This window comes from Psammomys obesus, mitochondrion, assembly GCF_907164565.1.
Source record: "Psammomys obesus mitochondrion, complete genome".
NCBI classification, from domain to species: domain Eukaryota; kingdom Metazoa; phylum Chordata; class Mammalia; order Rodentia; family Muridae; genus Psammomys; species Psammomys obesus.
In genome coordinates this window covers 1-16,250 of record NC_037509.1, presented here as the reverse complement: position 1 = coordinate 16,250, position 16,250 = coordinate 1, and the positions used below count along the sequence as shown (strand labels likewise).

General features: G+C 37.1%; 13 protein-coding genes and 24 non-coding genes across 37 annotated transcripts, besides 2 other annotated features; 8 read left to right on the top strand and 29 right to left on the bottom strand. All coding sequences in view use genetic code 2, as the record gives it.

The window, feature by feature from the left end:
• Positions 1–821: part of a D loop that runs on past the window's edge.
• Positions 821–891, top strand: DDI58_mgt22. Its single transcript has one exon. It is a non-coding gene; the product is annotated as a tRNA-Pro (tRNA).
• On the bottom strand, positions 873–956 carry DDI58_mgt21. The gene has a single exon. It is a non-coding gene; the product is annotated as a tRNA-Thr (tRNA).
• CYTB (cytochrome b) lies at positions 957–2,100 on the bottom strand. Its single transcript has one exon. A coding segment is annotated over exon 1 (1,144 nt).
• Positions 2,101–2,104: 4 nt separating this feature from the next.
• On the top strand, positions 2,105–2,173 carry DDI58_mgt20. The gene has a single exon. It is a non-coding gene; the product is annotated as a tRNA-Glu (tRNA).
• Positions 2,174–2,692, top strand: ND6 (NADH dehydrogenase subunit 6). The gene has a single exon. It carries the CDS (start codon positions 2,174–2,176, stop codon positions 2,690–2,692), a length of 519 nt encoding a protein of 172 aa, YP_009479753.1.
• A 2-nt stretch (positions 2,693–2,694) lies between these two features.
• ND5 (NADH dehydrogenase subunit 5) lies at positions 2,695–4,506 on the bottom strand. The gene has a single exon. The coding sequence runs from the start codon at positions 4,504–4,506 to the stop codon at positions 2,695–2,697; it is 1,812 nt and encodes a 603-aa protein (YP_009479752.1).
• DDI58_mgt19 lies at positions 4,507–4,574 on the bottom strand. The gene has a single exon. It is a non-coding gene; the product is annotated as a tRNA-Leu (tRNA).
• On the bottom strand, positions 4,575–4,633 carry DDI58_mgt18. Its single transcript has one exon. It is a non-coding gene; the product is annotated as a tRNA-Ser (tRNA).
• On the bottom strand, positions 4,634–4,703 carry DDI58_mgt17. The gene has a single exon. It is a non-coding gene; the product is annotated as a tRNA-His (tRNA).
• ND4 (NADH dehydrogenase subunit 4) lies at positions 4,704–6,081 on the bottom strand. Its single transcript has one exon. A coding segment is annotated over exon 1 (1,378 nt).
• ND4L (NADH dehydrogenase subunit 4L) lies at positions 6,075–6,371 on the bottom strand. The gene has a single exon. The coding sequence runs from the start codon at positions 6,369–6,371 to the stop codon at positions 6,075–6,077; it is 297 nt and encodes a 98-aa protein (YP_009479750.1).
• Position 6,372: 1 nt separating this feature from the next.
• On the bottom strand, positions 6,373–6,440 carry DDI58_mgt16. The gene has a single exon. It is a non-coding gene; the product is annotated as a tRNA-Arg (tRNA).
• Positions 6,441–6,444: 4 nt separating this feature from the next.
• ND3 (NADH dehydrogenase subunit 3) lies at positions 6,445–6,792 on the bottom strand. The gene has a single exon. The coding sequence runs from the start codon at positions 6,790–6,792 to the stop codon at positions 6,445–6,447; it is 348 nt and encodes a 115-aa protein (YP_009479749.1).
• Positions 6,793–6,861, bottom strand: DDI58_mgt15. The gene has a single exon. It is a non-coding gene; the product is annotated as a tRNA-Gly (tRNA).
• Positions 6,862–7,645, bottom strand: COX3 (cytochrome c oxidase subunit III). Its single transcript has one exon. A coding segment is annotated over exon 1 (784 nt).
• On the bottom strand, positions 7,645–8,325 carry ATP6 (ATP synthase F0 subunit 6). Its single transcript has one exon. It carries the CDS (start codon positions 8,323–8,325, stop codon positions 7,645–7,647), a length of 681 nt encoding a protein of 226 aa, YP_009479747.1.
• Positions 8,283–8,486, bottom strand: ATP8 (ATP synthase F0 subunit 8). Its single transcript has one exon. The coding sequence runs from the start codon at positions 8,484–8,486 to the stop codon at positions 8,283–8,285; it is 204 nt and encodes a 67-aa protein (YP_009479746.1).
• Position 8,487: 1 nt separating this feature from the next.
• Positions 8,488–8,554, bottom strand: DDI58_mgt14. The gene has a single exon. It is a non-coding gene; the product is annotated as a tRNA-Lys (tRNA).
• A 2-nt stretch (positions 8,555–8,556) lies between these two features.
• Positions 8,557–9,240, bottom strand: COX2 (cytochrome c oxidase subunit II). Its single transcript has one exon. The coding sequence runs from the start codon at positions 9,238–9,240 to the stop codon at positions 8,557–8,559; it is 684 nt and encodes a 227-aa protein (YP_009479745.1).
• DDI58_mgt13 lies at positions 9,241–9,310 on the bottom strand. The gene has a single exon. It is a non-coding gene; the product is annotated as a tRNA-Asp (tRNA).
• A 3-nt stretch (positions 9,311–9,313) lies between these two features.
• On the top strand, positions 9,314–9,382 carry DDI58_mgt12. Its single transcript has one exon. It is a non-coding gene; the product is annotated as a tRNA-Ser (tRNA).
• On the bottom strand, positions 9,380–10,924 carry COX1 (cytochrome c oxidase subunit I). Its single transcript has one exon. It carries the CDS (start codon positions 10,922–10,924, stop codon positions 9,380–9,382), a length of 1,545 nt encoding a protein of 514 aa, YP_009479744.1.
• A 1-nt stretch (position 10,925) lies between these two features.
• Positions 10,926–10,992, bottom strand: DDI58_mgt11. The gene has a single exon. It is a non-coding gene; the product is annotated as a tRNA-Tyr (tRNA).
• DDI58_mgt10 lies at positions 10,993–11,059 on the top strand. Its single transcript has one exon. It is a non-coding gene; the product is annotated as a tRNA-Cys (tRNA).
• Positions 11,057–11,090: an origin of replication.
• Positions 11,091–11,160, top strand: DDI58_mgt09. The gene has a single exon. It is a non-coding gene; the product is annotated as a tRNA-Asn (tRNA).
• A 6-nt stretch (positions 11,161–11,166) lies between these two features.
• DDI58_mgt08 lies at positions 11,167–11,235 on the top strand. Its single transcript has one exon. It is a non-coding gene; the product is annotated as a tRNA-Ala (tRNA).
• A 2-nt stretch (positions 11,236–11,237) lies between these two features.
• On the bottom strand, positions 11,238–11,302 carry DDI58_mgt07. Its single transcript has one exon. It is a non-coding gene; the product is annotated as a tRNA-Trp (tRNA).
• On the bottom strand, positions 11,303–12,339 carry ND2 (NADH dehydrogenase subunit 2). The gene has a single exon. A coding segment is annotated over exon 1 (1,037 nt).
• Position 12,340: 1 nt separating this feature from the next.
• DDI58_mgt06 lies at positions 12,341–12,409 on the bottom strand. The gene has a single exon. It is a non-coding gene; the product is annotated as a tRNA-Met (tRNA).
• An 11-nt stretch (positions 12,410–12,420) lies between these two features.
• On the top strand, positions 12,421–12,492 carry DDI58_mgt05. Its single transcript has one exon. It is a non-coding gene; the product is annotated as a tRNA-Gln (tRNA).
• On the bottom strand, positions 12,490–12,558 carry DDI58_mgt04. The gene has a single exon. It is a non-coding gene; the product is annotated as a tRNA-Ile (tRNA).
• On the bottom strand, positions 12,559–13,513 carry ND1 (NADH dehydrogenase subunit 1). The gene has a single exon. A coding segment is annotated over exon 1 (955 nt).
• On the bottom strand, positions 13,514–13,588 carry DDI58_mgt03. Its single transcript has one exon. It is a non-coding gene; the product is annotated as a tRNA-Leu (tRNA).
• A 1-nt stretch (position 13,589) lies between these two features.
• On the bottom strand, positions 13,590–15,163 carry DDI58_mgr01. Its single transcript has one exon. It is a non-coding gene; the product is annotated as a 16S ribosomal RNA (ribosomal RNA).
• DDI58_mgt02 lies at positions 15,164–15,229 on the bottom strand. The gene has a single exon. It is a non-coding gene; the product is annotated as a tRNA-Val (tRNA).
• DDI58_mgr02 lies at positions 15,230–16,180 on the bottom strand. Its single transcript has one exon. It is a non-coding gene; the product is annotated as a 12S ribosomal RNA (ribosomal RNA).
• On the bottom strand, positions 16,181–16,250 carry DDI58_mgt01. The gene has a single exon. It is a non-coding gene; the product is annotated as a tRNA-Phe (tRNA).

Here is a 16,250-nt window from a genome sequence, read left to right as displayed (position 1 = left end):
ATAACTAAAGCTAGAGTTGTAAATGTGTATCTTTTTATAAAGAAATATTTAAATAGCAAACTACTAAGTTGAAAAAGTTTCTGGTAGAGAGGGGAAACTGTATATTAAGTCAAGAATTTTTATTATATAAGAAGATGTCGGTTGTGAGATTAGATTTTATGTCTTAATATCATTAACTAAATTGTCCCAAATCATGGACGAAACTGGTGGCTGGATTTGCCTGTGTTGATGCTTCCATGCTTGAATAACTAGTAACTCTTGACTTAGTGCTGGGGACACCACGCCTTCGACGGCGATGTTGGGTTATACATCCGAAAAATAAAAAATACCAAATGTATTTAATCTCAGTTATGTTGGTCCTGGGCTGATTAGACCCACACCATCGAGATGTCTTATTTAAGGGGAACGAGTGGACGGTTAGGTTTAATATGGCCCTGAAGAAAGAACCAGATGTCTGATAAAGTTTCACATTAGCTACCCCCAAGTTTTATGGGCCCGGAGCGAGGAGAGGGGGACGAGTGGGCGGGTTGATGATTTCACGGAGGATGGTAGACTAATAAACCCCATGGGCTAGGGGATATCCGTTTGGAAATACAGGAGTTTGACTTAATGTGGTATGGACGTGGACCATTAATAATCTTTAGAGAATTGTGGGTTCTGTATTTTGTTCATATTCATGGTGATTGTAGGTTGTATATTGGTATGTTAGTATTGTTATTAAAACATTAATGTAATGTACCTGCTTATATGCTAGTGGTAAATAGGTTAATGTACGATATACATATAAATGTAGTGTGTACTATATAAATTTATGTACTGCTCAAGAAGTAATTTAATTAGAATGTCTGCTTTGGGTGCTGACAGTGGAGGGGTTTAGCCTTCCTTCTTGATGCCTTGAGAAGAATTTTCTTCATTTTTGGTTTACAAGACCAAAGTAATTTTTATACTATCAAGGCAAAGGTATCATTTTAATAGATTGTCCTCAATGATTCCTGCAATTGGTAGGAGAATTAGAATAATTGAGAAGTAGCTGATTGAGGCTAGTTGACCAATAATAATAAAGGGGTCTTCTACTGGTTGACCTCCGATTCATGTGAGAATAATAAGGTTGGCGATTAAGATTCAGTATAGTATTTGAGAGATTGGTCGGAACATAAGGCTTCGTTGTTTAGAGGTGTGAATTAGTGGTAGGAAAATTAAGACTAAGATGGAGAGTACTAAGGCTAGTACGCCTCCTAGTTTATTAGGGATAGATCGGAGAATAGCGTAAGCGAATAAGAAATACCACTCAGGTTTAATGTGGGGTGGGGTGTTAAGTGGGTTAGCTGGTGTATAGTTGTCTGGGTCTCCTAATAGATCTGGAAAAAATAAGACTAAGAGTATGAAGAAAGAGATTAGTAGAATTACCCCTAAGAAGTCTTTTACTGTGTAGTAAGGGTGGAAGGGGATTTTGTCTGCATTTGAGTCAAGTCCTAGTGGATTGTTGGATCCTGTCTCGTGTAGGAATAGAAGATGGACTAGGACTAGGGCTGTAATAATAAAGGGTAAAATAAAATGAAATGCAAAAAATCGTGTTAGTGTAGCTTTGTCTACTGAGAACCCACCTCAGATTCACTCTACAATTGTGGGTCCAATGTAGGGGATCGCTGATAAAAGGTTAGTGATGACTGTAGCTCCTCAAAAAGATATCTGCCCTCATGGAAGTACATATCCTATAAATGCAGTGGCTATTACAGCAAATAAAAGAATCACTCCGATGTTTCATGTTTCTGTGAAGATATAAGATCCGTAGTAAATACCTCGTCCGATATGAATAAATAGGCAGATAAAAAATATTGAGGCTCCATTTGCATGTATATAGCGGATAAGTCAGCCGTAATTTACGTCTCGGCAGATGTGGGATACTGATGAAAATGCTGTTGTTGTGTCTGCTGTGTAGTGTATGGCTAGAAATAATCCTGTAGCGATTTGAATAATGAGACAGATGCCTAAGAGAGACCCGAAATTTCATCAGGATGAAATATTGGGGGGAGTGGGGAGATCAATAAATGAGTGATTAACTATTTTTAATAGTGGGTGATTTTTTCGTAAATTTATCATTAGAGTTCCTATAGTTGAATAACAACGATGGTTTTTCATACCGTTAGTCATAGTTTAGTGCTGTGTAGGAATAATGACTAATTATATGTTTGTTTTAAGTTTATTATTTTTGGCGGGTTGTGTTGGGCTGGCTTTGAAGCCGTCTCCTATTTATGGGGGGCTAGTTTTAGTTGCTAGTGGTTGTTTAGGTTGTTTAACTGTTTTAGGTTATGGGGGGTCTTTTTTAGGATTAGCTGTTTTTCTAATTTATTTAGGGGGTATGATAGTTGTTTTTGGTTATACTACTGCTATAGCGTCTGAAGAGTACCCAGAAACTTGAAGTTCTGATTGGATAACTTTTATTTATTTAGTTTCAGGGTTGTTTATAGAGCTAATATTTATTTATGTAGTAGGTAGTTATTTGATAGATGATATTGGAGTGGAGGTTTATGGAATGGATAATTGAGTGGTTTATGCAGTTGATGAGATGGGGGTAATGGGGGAAGAAGGTGTTGGGGTGGCAGCGTTATATAGTTGTGCTGCTTGAGTGATGATTGTAGCTGGGTGATCTTTGTTTGTTGGGGTGCTTGTAATTGTTGAGATTACCCGATAGAGTTAGACTAGGGTTAGAATGGGGATAATTATTAGTGAGATTAGGAATGAGAGAAAATAAATCTTGATAAGGCCTTTTTGGTTGCTTATAATTTTTGAGGCATTGATAGTATAGGTAGAAATAAATTTAGGAATAGATTTTTCTAGCCAAACTAGGTCTAGGAGGTTTGTGGCTGTGAAGAAGCTCATGTTGAGTGTTTTTATTGGAGTAATTCGGTGGACAATTGTTGGGAAATACCCTAATAGAGTTGAGAAGGATGAAAACCCTAATGGTTTTTTGTTTGAAAGGAGGGTAGTGAAGTTATTAAGTTCAAGTGCTGTAATTAACCCTAAGATTGTAATAGCTAGGGCTGAAAGTTTAGTGTATCATGGTAATGTGAGGATTTGGATGTTGAGTGGCGGTAGGTTGTGGAAAATGATAAATCCTGCTAGAATGCTGCCTAGGGCTAGGCGTTTGATAGGGTTGATAAGGTTTGGGAAATTTTCATTGATAGTAATTAGTGGGGGAAATCGTGGTTTAGTTATTGTAACGAAGTAGATAATTCGTATGCTGTACATGGCTGTTATGGATGTGGCGACTAGTGTAATTAAGAGGGCTCAGGCGTTGGTATAAGACGAGTTTATGGATTCGATGATTGCATCTTTTGAATAAAAGCCTGTGAGGAAAGGCATTCCGATTAGTGCTAGGCTTCCAATGACTAGGCAAGATGAAGTGAAAGGGAGTAAGTTTATGGTGTTGCCTATTTTTCGAATGTCTTGTTCATCATTTAAGCTGTGAATAATTGATCCTGAACACATAAATAGTATAGCTTTGAAGAAAGCATGGTTGCAAATATGGAGAAAAGCTAGGAATGGTTGATTAATTCCTAGGGTAACTATTATTAATCCTAGTTGACTTGATGTTGAAAATGCTACAATTTTTTTAATATCATTTTGGGTGAGTGCACAGATGGCGGTAAATAATGTTGTAAGAGCGCCTAGGCATAGTATTAGTGTTAAAATAAAGTTGTTATTTGAAGTTAGTGGGTAGAATCGGATTAGTAGGAAGATTCCTGCAACTACTATGGTGCTGGAATGGAGTAGGGCTGAGACTGGTGTCGGGCCTTCTATAGCTGATGGCAGCCATGGATGAAGTCCAAATTGGGCCGATTTACCTGTGGCGGCAATTAGAATACCTAAGAGTGGTAGAGTGTCGGGGTTTTTTAGAGATAAAATCTGTTGTATTTCCCAGGAGTTTGAGTTTAAGCATAATCATGTCATTGCTATAATTAAGCCTACATCTCCGATGCGGTTATATAGTATTGCTTGTAAGGCTGCTGTGTTTGCATCTGTTCGTCCATACCACCAGCTGATAAGTAGGAATGATATAATTCCCACCCCTTCTCAGCCGATGAAGAGTTGGAATAGGTTATTGGCTGATGTTAAAATAATTATAGTGATTAAAAATAGTAGAAGATATTTGATAAAGCGATTAAGTTCTGGATCTGAGTGTATGTATCAGGAGGAGAACTCTATGATAGATCAGGTTACATATAAAGCTACAGATAAGAATAATACAGAAAACAAGTCTAATTTGAAGCTAACTGTTAGTTTTATTGACTCCATATTTATTCAATGTCAGGAGATAATTATGTATTCTGTGTTAAAATAGGTAAATAGTGCTAGTGGGATTAAGCTGAGAAAGAATGAGTATTTTATAGATTTGGTAACGTAGGATGGAAAGTTAATAGATTTCATTAGACTGGTTATGGAAATTAGAATTGGGGTGGTTAGAATAAGTAGAATAAGAAGTATTGAAGATAGGGAAATGTTAATTGCTTTTATCAAATGTTTTTGAGTTTCTGGATTCTAAGGCCAACGGATTACTTCTATCCTATAAAAGCAAGAAAGCCATGTGTCTTATACATGGGTGCATGAATTAGCAGTTCTTGTCTACTTTCTTGGTAGATAAAGATTTGTAGGTTCTTATTTTTAGATTCACAGTCTAATGTTTTGTGATAAACTATATCTACATACTATGAAGTTTGCGACTAGTTTGGGGTCTATTGATAGAAGAATAAGTGGTAAGATGTGAAGTGCTATTAGTGTCAGTTCTCGTGTATGGGATGGTTGGAGGTGCTTAGTATGGTCTGTAATTTTTCCTCGTTGGGTTATAGTCAATATATATATTGAGTATAGGGCTGTAATTATTATGTTTATACCTGTAAGAATAATGGAGGGGTTAGATCAGTGAAATAAAGATATTATGATCATTAACTCTCCCATAAAGTTGATTGAAGGTGGAAGTGCTAGATTAGCTAGGCATGTTAGAAGTCATCAAGTGGCTATTAGTGGAAAAATAATTTGTAGTCCTCGAGCTAAAGTTATAGTTCGGCTATGGGTTCGTTCGTAGTTTGTGTTGGCTAAACAAAATAGGAGGGATGATGTTAAGCCATGTGCAATTATAAGTGCTATAGCTCCTATAAGACTTCATGAGGTTTGAATTATGATTGATGCGACTACTAGTGCCATATGGCTGACTGAGGAGTAGGCGATTAGTGATTTTAGGTCTGTTTGTCGTAGGCAGATTGAGCTAGTTATAATTATACCTCATAAAGATAAGAGAATAAAAGGATAGGAGAGAGATTTTGTGATAGGGTCTAGCATAATACAGATCCGTATTATTCCATAGCCTCCGAGTTTGAGAAGAATTGCTGCTAGTACTATAGATCCTGCGATTGGGGCCTCTACGTGGGCTTTAGGTAGTCATAAGTGAACACCGTATAGGGGTATTTTGATTAGAAAAGCTATTATACACGCTAGTCATATAATGTTATTGGATCATGTTAGGTTAAGTGGGGAATTATTGAGTGATATAATGAGGAAATTTAGGGTTCCTGTTTGAGTTTGTATTAGGATTAGTGCAACTAATAGCGGGATCGAGCCTGCTAGTGTGTAGAATAAGAAGTATAGTCCGGCGTTTAGTCGTTCCGTTTGGTTACCTCATCGTGTAATAATAACGAGTGTTGGAATTAGAGTAGTTTCAAAGAGGATATAGAATATGATAAGTTCTGTAGCAGAAAAGGTTATGATAAGAGAAATTTGTAGTGAGATTAATATGGAGAGATACAGTTTTTTGTAGTTGTTTTTTTCTTTACTTAGGTGATTTTGACTAGCTAGGACCATGAGTGGTAGGAGTCATGCTGTTAGGATAATTAAGGGGGTTGAAGTAGCATCAGAGAAGAATATAGGTGAAAAGGCGGTGCTAGTTGTATTGTTTTGTCATAAAAGGGTTAAACTAATTAAGCTAATTAGAAAGCTGTGTGAGGAAACATTAATTCATATTAGCTTATTATTTGATAATCAAGTTAGTGGAATTAATATGAGCGAGGGGAAGATAATTTTTAGCATTGCAGTAGGTTGAGGTTTTGAACATGGTCTGTACCATATATGTTTGAAATTTTAACTAGAAGTGCGAGACCTACGGCTGCTTCGCATGCAGCGAAGACTAGAATAATGATAGGTATAGGGAAGGAAATTATTGAGTTGGAGTTTAGGATTGATATAGAGATAATAATGAACAGGGATAGTATTATGCCTTCTATACAAAGTAGGGTTGATATTAGGTGGGACCGGAATATGAGAGTTCCTAACAGGGCTAATGTAAACGCTATAGTGAAGTTGAGAAAGATAAAGGTCACCTTGGTAATTATGAAGATTTTCATAATCTAATGAGTCGAAATCATTAATTTTTATTAAACTAATTACCATATTTTATTCTGTTCATTCTAGGCTGTTTTGTATTCATTCGTATGCAAGCCCTAATGATAAAATAGTGAGAAGGGAAAAGGAGATAAATATTATCTGGTGTATGTTTTGTGATTGTATGGCTCAAGGGAGGGGTAGCAGGAGGGCAATTTCCAGGTCAAATAAAAGAAATGTGATTGCTACTAGAAAGAATTTTATTGAAAAGGGTAGTCGGGCAGAGCCTATAGGATCAAACCCACATTCGTAAGCATGTACTTTTTCTGCATAGATGTTGATTTGTGGGATAAAAAATGCAATGGTGACTAGAAGGGAAGAGAGGAAAATATTAATCAGGAGAGAAAGTATTAAGTTAATTGTTCTCTTCTAGGCTTACTACTAGATCTAATTGATTGGAAGTCAATTGTACTTATATACTAAGAGAGCAAGAGCCTCATCAATAAATGGAAACATAGAGGAAAAGTCATACGACGTCTACAAAGTGTCAGTATCATGCTGCTGCTTCAAATCCGAAATGGTGTTTTGATGTAAAGTGGAATTTCAGCTGTCGGAGAAGACATACAATAAGGAAAGTCGACCCAATAATTACATGAAGTCCGTGGAAGCCTGTTGCTATAAAGAATGTTGAGCCATAGATGCTGTCTGAGATAGAGAAAGAGGTTTCTATATATTCTGATGCTTGTAAGGCAGTGAAGTAAAGCCCTAGAATAATTGTAATTAAAAGGGCTTGGTTTATATTGCTTCGTTTCCCTTCTATAAGGCTGTGATGGGCTCATGTAATGGATACTCCGGATGCTAGAAGTACAGATGTATTTAGTAGGGGCACTTCTAATGGGTTTAGTGGAATAATTCCTGTGGGGGGTCAACATCCTCCTAGGTCATGTGTAGGGACTAGACTAGAGTGGTAGAATGCTCAGAAAAATCCGGAAAAGAAGAATACCTCTGATACAATAAATAAGATTATTCCGTATCGAAGACCTTTTTGAACAATTGGGGTGTGGTGGCCTTGGAAGGTTCCTTCACGGATGATATCTCGTCATCATTGGATTATAGTGAGTATATTAGTTGCTAGTCCAATCAGGAGTAAAGTGGAAGAGTTATAGTGAAATCATATTGTTAGCCCTGAGGTAAGGAGTAGGGCGGATAGTGCTCCTGTTAGGGGTCATGGACTTGGGTTTACTATGTGGAATGCGTGTGTTTGGTGGGTCATTAGGTGTTGTCGTGTAAGTAGAGGCTGACTAGGAGGGTGAACACATAGGCTTGAATTAAGGCTACAGCAATTTCAAGTACTGTGAGTAGGATTAGGATAATAAAGGTGATTGAGGCAGTGGGTGGGCTAATACTTGTTAGTGCTAGGGTGGCCCCACCAACGAGGTGTATAAGTAGGTGACCTGCAGTAATATTGGCTGTTAGTCGGACGGCTAGAGCTATAGGTTGAATAAAAAGGCTAATAGTTTCAATAATAATAAGTATAGGAATTAGTGGAATAGGTGTTCCTTGAGGTAGAAAGTGGGCTAATGAGGCTTTTAGTTTATGTCGAAACCCAATTAGTACTGCCCCTATTCAAAGAGGGATAGCTATAGCTAAGTTTATGGATAGCTGGGTGGTTGGAGTAAATGTGTGTGGTAGAAGTCCTAGAAGGTTTGTGGAGCCAATAAATGTGATTAGTGAGATAATTATTAGAGATCAGGTTTGTCCTTTTGGGGAATGAATTAATATTATTTGCTTTGTAATTAATTTGATTGCTCATTGTTGAAAAGTATAGAGGCGATTGTTAATTAGGCGGTTTGATGGGGTAAATAGGATTGAAGGAAATATAATAATTAAAATGACTACAGGGAGTCCTATTATTGTGGGGGTAATGAAAGAGGCAAATAAGTTTTCGTTCATTTTTGTTCTCAGGGGTTTTTTGTTTTTGAAAGTTGTATCGTTTTTATTGAAGGTGTGTGGGGAAAGTTTTGAGTAGAAATCTTTAGTTGAAATAGGATAAATAAAGTAATGATTGAGGAAATTATAGTAATAAATCATGTAGAAGTGTCTAGTTGTGGCATACTCATTATGGAGAAAGTTTATTCTCTTACTTTAACTTAAAAGGTTAACGCGTTAAGCTTCATAATGCTATTACGTTATTGACGTGGATCAATTTTCAAAGAATTTTAGTGGAATTATTTCAAGGACAATGGGTATAAAGCTGTGATTAGATCCGCAGATTTCTGAGCATTGGCCATAGAATACACCAGGGCGATTAGATGAAATTGTAGCTTGATTGAGTCGTCCTGGGATGGCATCTGTTTTTAACCCTAAAGAGGGGATGGCTCATGAATGTAGAACATCTTCTGATGAAATCAATATACGGATGGGAAGTTCTATTGGTAGAATAATTCGGTTGTCGACTTCTAGAAGGCGAAGTTCTCCTGGTTTAAGCTCGTTGGTTGGAATTATGTACGAATCGAAGCAAAGATCTTCGTAATCGGTATACTCGTAGCTTCAATATCATTGATGTCCTATAGTTTTTACTGTTAAAACGGGATTATTGATCTCGTCTATTATATATAGAATACGTAGGGAGGGGAGGGCAATTAGGATTAGGATAATGGCTGGCAGAATTGTTCAGATAGTCTCTACTTCTTGGGCATCTATTGTGCTTGTGTGAATGAGTTTTGTAGTTAGTATTAGTGAGATTAAGTAGAGCACTAAAGAGCTAATAAGGAATACAATTATTAGTGTGTGGTCATGGAAGTTTATGAGTTCTTCTATGATAGGAGAGGAAGCATCTTGTAGGCCTAGTTGGAATGGGTATGCCATTCAAGATATATAGGTTTTGGCCTATGATTTGACTTTGACAAAGTCATGTAATTAACTTTACTAATATCTTATTGAGAAAGACATAAAGGTTATGAGGCTGACTTGAAATCAGTTTTAGGGGGTTCGAATCCTTCCTTTCTTATTTTACTTTTACAAATGTGGGTTCTTCAAATGTATGATATGGTGGAGGGCAGCCGTGTAGTCACTCTAAATTTGTAGAAGAGTATGGAATTGAGATTACTTCTCGTTTTGAAGCTAGAGCCTCTCAGATAATAAAAATTATAACTAGGACTGCTGTTAAGGAGATGAAAGATCCTATGGAGGATACCATATTTCATGTAGTATAGGCATCTGGGTAGTCTGAGTATCGTCGGGGTATTCCTGAAAGACCTAAAAAATGTTGTGGAAAAAATGTTATATTAACTCCTACAAATATAATAGTAAAATGGATTTTTGCTCAGGTATCGTTTAGAGTGTAGCCGGAGAATAGGGGGAATCAATGAATGAATCCGGCTATGATAGCGAATACAGCCCCTATCGATAGTACATAGTGGAAATGAGCTACTACATAATATGTATCATGAAGTACAATATCTAAGGAGGAGTTAGATAAGACAATTCCTGTTAGTCCTCCTACAGTAAATAGGAAAATAAACCCCAGTGCTCATAGTATAGCTGGAGATCATTTGATATTTCCTCCATGTAGTGTGGCTAATCAGCTGAAGATTTTAACCCCGGTTGGGATAGCAATAATTATAGTGGCAGATGTGAAGTAAGCTCGGGTATCCACATCAAGTCCTACTGTGAATATGTGATGTGCTCACACGATAAAGCCTAGGAATCCAATTGATATTATAGCTCATACTATTCCTATGTAGCCGAATGGTTCTTTTTTTCCTGAGTAGTATGTAACAACGTGTGAGATAATGCCGAATCCTGGTAGGATGAGGATATAGACTTCGGGGTGTCCGAAGAATCAGAATAGGTGTTGATAGAGGATTGGATCACCTCCTCCAGCAGGATCAAAGAAGGTTGTATTTAAGTTTCGATCTGTTAGAAGTATAGTGATGCCTGCAGCTAGGACAGGGAGGGAGAGAAGAAGCAGTACGGCTGTAATTAGTACAGATCACACAAATAGTGGTGTCTGATATTGTGTTATGGCTGGTGGTTTTATATTGATGATAGTGGTAATAAAATTAATTGCTCCTAGGATTGATGATACCCCAGCTAAGTGGAGGGAGAAAATTGTAAGGTCTACTGATGCTCCTGCATGGGCTAAGTTTCCGGCTAGGGGTGGATATACTGTTCAACCTGTTCCGGCCCCGGCTTCCACTATAGATGATGCAAGTAGAAGAAGAAATGAGGGGGGAAGGAGTCAGAAGCTTATGTTATTTATTCGTGGAAAGGCTATATCTGGAGCGCCAATTATTAATGGAACAAGTCAGTTTCCGAAACCCCCAATCATTATTGGTATTACCATGAAGAAAATTATGACGAAGGCATGGGCAGTTACAACCACATTATAGATCTGGTCGTCTCCTAGTAGAGAGCCGGGTTGGCCTAATTCTGTTCGAATAAGAATGCTTAGGGCTGTTCCTGCTATTCCTGCTCAGGCTCCAAAAATGAGGTATAGAGTTCCGATGTCTTTGTGATTTGTTGAAAATAGTCAACGGTTGATGAACATAGGTAATATGGCTGAGTAAGCATTAGACTGTAAATCTAAGTACAGAGGTTCTAGCCCTCTTATTGCCAAGCCTTAAGGTGATAATCATATTGAATTGCAAATTCAAAGGTGTAGATAATAATTCTACTGAGGCTTCTCCCGCCCCCTTTCTTTAAGGCGGGAGAAGTAGACTGAAGCCAGAAATAGGGTATTTAGCTGTTAACTAAATTTTCGTGGGTATTTAATCCTGCCAGTTTGGGGGGGGGGGCTTAGCTTAATTAAAGTGATTGATTTGCATTCAATAGATGTAAGATGAAATCTTACAGCCCTTACTCAGAAGTTAAACTTTATGTTTTCTTAGAGCTTTGAAGGCTCTTGGACTTTATATCCTAAACTTCTTAAACTATTAATAAGGGTGTTAAAGGAAGTAGTAGTGTGCTTATAGTAGTAGTAATAGGTAATATAATATTAGTTTTAGGATTTGTTTGGTGATAAATTATTTTAGAGTTATTGTTTGTGGGAAAGATGGTAAGAGTTGTAGAATAAATTAGTCGTGTATAAAAAAATAGGTTTAGTAGTGCAGTTATGGCTAATAATGTTGTTAAAATAATACTATTATTTTTTAATAGTTCAGTTATGATTAATCATTTTGGTAGGAAGCCTGTTAGTGGGGGCAAGCCCCCTAGGGATAGAAGGGTTGTAGGAAAAATAAATAATATTGTGGGAATTTTGTTTCATGTGAGTGATGCTAGGTTAATAGATGTGAGGGAGTATGATATGAATATAATGAATAATGAGAAAGTAAGAAGAACATAGATAGAGAAGTTAAAAATTGTTATGTATGGGTTATAAGGAAGAATTGCAATTATTCATCCTATGTGGGCAATAGATGAGTATGCTAAAATTTTTCGCGTTTGGGTCTGATTGAGGCCTCCTCACGCTCCTGCGATAATTGAGATAATTGCTATTGTAGTGGTAAGCTTGATGTTGAGAAGTTCATGGATTTGAAAGAGGATAGACAGGGGAGCAATTTTTTGTCATGTAAGAATAAGTAATCCTGTGTGAAGTGGGATACCTTGTGTTACTTCGGGTAATCATGAGTGGAATGGTGCTAAACCTAATTTTATAGTCATAGAAATAGTTGTGAGCATGATGATAAAGTTGTTAGTTTGTTCTTGAAATGATCAGATTCCTAGTTGGTAAAAGTTAGAGGAAATTGCTAGAAGGAAAATTATGGAGGCTGTGGCTTGTGTAATAAAGTATTTAGTTGCTGCTTCGATTGATCGTGGGTTGTTTTTGTTAACTAATAAGGGGATAATTGAGAGTAGGCTTATTTCTAGGCCAATTCACATGAGTATAAGATTAGAGCTGGTTATAGTAATTATGGGACCAAAAAATAGGGTAAAATAAATAATAATAAGCGTGTATAGGTTTATTTAGTAGGGGAAGGGTTTAAACCATCGTTTTCGGGGTATGGGCCCGATAGCTTTGCTAGCTGACCTTACTGATATAGTTGATAGGGTGTGGTGTAATAGGTAGCACAAGGAACTTTGAATTCCTAAGTACAGGTTCAATTCCTGTAACTCTAGAAATAAGAGGGCTTAGACCTCTATCATTTACTCTATCAAAGTAACTCTTTTGTCAGACATATTTCTATGTGTGAGGTGGGATGCTTGCTATGAAAATTAGTATTGAAACATATCATGTGCATAGTGCTAAGGTAAGAGGTAAAAAGTTTTTTCATAGCAGGTGCATGAGTTGGTCGTAGCGAAATCGGGGGTAGGATGCTCGAATTCATAGGAATAGTATAGTTAGGAATAGAGTTTTAAGTATAAAGTCAATGGTGAAGATTTCTAGTGATTCTAAGTGTTCTAGTGGTCCTAGAAATACAATTGATGAGATAGCATTTATTAGGATGATATTAGTATACTCGGCTATGAAAAATAGGGCAAATGGGCCTGCGGCATATTCGACGTTAAACCCTGAAACTAATTCTGATTCACCTTCTGTTAGATCGAATGGACTTCGGTTTGTTTCTGCTAGGGTTGAAATAAATCATATTATGGCCATCGGTCATGCTGGAAAGATTAACCATATTGCTTCTTGTGTGGTAATTAAATTTTGGAGGGAGAGGGAGCCACTTATTAGGAAGGCAGAAAGTAGAATAATAGCTATAGTGACTTCGTAAGAGATAGTTTGAGCAACTGCTCGTAGGGCCCCAAAAAGGGAATACTTTGAATTTGAGGCTCAGCCTGATCATAGGATTGAGTAAACTGAGAAGCTGGATAAGGCAAGAATAAAAAGTATGCCTAGGTTTAGGTTGATAAGTGGGAAAGGTAGAGGCAGAGGGATTCATAGGCTTAAAGCTAATGTTAAAGAAAGTGTAGGTGCAATTAAGAATAAAAAGATGGATGTTGAAGATGGTCGTAGTGGTTCTTTTGTAAATAGTTTTATGGCATCTGCGAATGGTTGAAATATGCCGTAGGGTCCTACGATGTTAGGTCCTTTTCGGAATTGTATGTAGCCTAGAATTTTTCGTTCTACTAGTGTGAGAAATGCTATGGCGATAAGAATGGGAACGAGAAATAAGAAAATGTTAATTAGATGCACTATTAGAGAGAGGGTTTGAACCTCTATAGATAAGGTTTTAAGTCTTATGCATTAGCCTGATTCTGCCACTCTAATCATCTTGTCTAGATGTAGCATTTGACTTAACTATTAAATTTAGATGAATTCATTTATTAGTCTTAGAGCTCTAATTTATAGTTGGCTCCATTTCTCTTGTCCTTTCGTACTAGGAGAAATTGTTGAATAGATAGAAACCGACCTGGATTACTCCGGTCTGAACTCAGATCACGTAGGATTTTAATCGTTGAACAAACGAACCATTAATAGCTGCTGCACCATTGGGATATCCTGATCCAACATCGAGGTCGTAAACCCCATTTTCGATATGAACTCTTAAATAGGATTGCGCTGTTATCCCTAGGGTAACTTGGTTCGTCGATCATTATTAATGGGTCGATTGTGATAGATGTTCTATTTTGACCCGTCAGTCTTAATTATAATCTTTCGGAGGTTATTTTATTCTCCGAGGTCACCCCAACCTAAATTGTTAACTTAGTTTTCAGTTTTTATCCCATTAGGTTATGTATTGTTGAAATTAAATTAATAAATTAAAGCTCCATAGGGTCTTCTCGTCTAGTTTTAGTATTCCCGCCTCTTCACGGGAAGGTCAGTTTCACTGATAGGAAATAAGAGACAGTTAAACCCTCGTTTAGCCGTTCATTCTAGTCCCTAATTAAGGAACAAGTGATTATGCTACCTTTGCACGGTCAGAATACCGCGGCCGTTTAACCTTAGTCACTGGGCAGGCATTGCCTCTAATACTTGTGATGCTAGAGGTGATGTTTTTGGTAAACAGGCGGGGTTTTTGTTTGCCTAGTTCCTTTTATTTCTTTGTATCTTTCCTTTAAGTGGCACTCCTGTGTCGGATTAACATTTTGAGGTTTTAGATTGTTTAATTATGAGAATTTATTCTATGATTGACTTAACTAACAATGGGCATCCGGGTTGTTATACACTTGTGCTTGGAGAAATTTTCTTGTTACTCGTGTCAACATTGTCTCATCTATAGATTTATAGATTGACCCAATCAGAATTATAGGAAATGTATTTTGTTTTTGGAATTCAGATAATTTTATTTTTTGAGCTTAAACGCTTTCTTTATTGGTGGCTGCTTTTAGGCCAACTATGGTTTGTTAATATATTAGTTATTCACTATTAAAGGCTGTATCCTGTGCCTAAAAAGCTGTACCTTTTTAGGCTATATTTTAAGTTTGCATAAGGATTATAAATTCTTGTGGCAGACTTAAAGTTGAACTAAAATTCATTGATTGGGTAACCAGCTATCACCAAGCTCGTTAGGCTTTTCACCTCTACCTTAAAATCTTCCCACCATTTTGCCACATGGACGGGTTAACTCATAAAGTTGCTTTAGGGTAGCTCGTTTGGTTTCGGGGGCTCTAGCTGAAGTTCTCTTAGCTAGTTAGGGTTCTAATTGACTCATAATGCAAAAGGTACAAGGTGAAATCTTTGCTTATTTTTACTATGAACTAGTTCTTTCATCTTTCCCTTGCGGTACTTCTTCTATAGCTTCTAAAAAAAGAATTTCTTTCTCTAATACTTTAATTAGATTGAATGATTTGATTTATGAAGTAAATATCATTATTTTTTTTTCTTGATAGGGCTAGGTTTGGCTCAAAGTGTTCATAATGGTGAATTCTTCCGGGTGTAAGCCAGATGCTTTTATTAAGCTACACTTTGGTTGATCCAAGCACACTTTCCAGTATGCTTACCTTGTTACGACTTACCTCTTCTCATTATAATGTGTATAATCAATTATGTATTTATTCTTATTATTTACTTGAAGAGGGCGACGGGCGGTGTGTACGTGCTTCATGGCTCAATTCAATTAAGCACTCTATTCTTAATTTACTACTAAATCCTCCTTGGTCTTTTATATTTCATAAAAGATATCGTAATGTTCTTTTTAAGAAAATGTAGCCCATTGCTTTCCAACTCATAAGCTGCACCTTGACCTAACGTCTTTATGTTTGTTCTTTCGCTTACTTTAGTTCCTTTTTAGGGTTTACTGAAGATGGCGGTATATAAGCTGATTTAGCAAGAGTTGGTAAGGTAGAACGGGGTTTATCGATTATAGAACAGGCTCCTCTAGATGGATATAAAGCACCGCCAAGTCCTTTGAGTTTTAAGCGATGGCTAGTAGTTCTCTGGCAAATAATTTTGTTAGGGAATTATTTATGTTTAGGGCTAAGCATAGTGGGGTATCTAATCCCAGTTTGGGTCTTAGCTATCGTGTATGTACTTATTAGAATTACCTTCGTGAATGGGTTTAGGTCCTAACGATAAACTTCTACGCATTTGTTGGGTTTCAATTCTATTTAGAATTAAAGTAACACGTTTTACGCCGAGAGGTAGTTAATTTGAGTTAATCGTATGACCGCGGTGGCTGGCACGAAATTTACCAACTCTTTAGGGTATAGCTTAGTCAAACTTTCGTTAATTGCTAAATTTTTATCACTGCTGAATCCCGTGGGGGTGTGGCTAGGCTAAGTGTCTTTAGCTATAGAGATATGTGCTTGATACTATTACCTTAGATTTTAAAGCAATTTTAAGGAATTAGGCACAGGTTCAGGGAGATTTGCATGTGTAAACCTACCCAGAATTAACTACAAGGCCAGGACCAAGCCTTTGTGTTTATGGGACTAGAGTGTCCATCTGAGCATTTTCAGTGCTTTGCTTTAGGGGATTAAGCTACATTAAC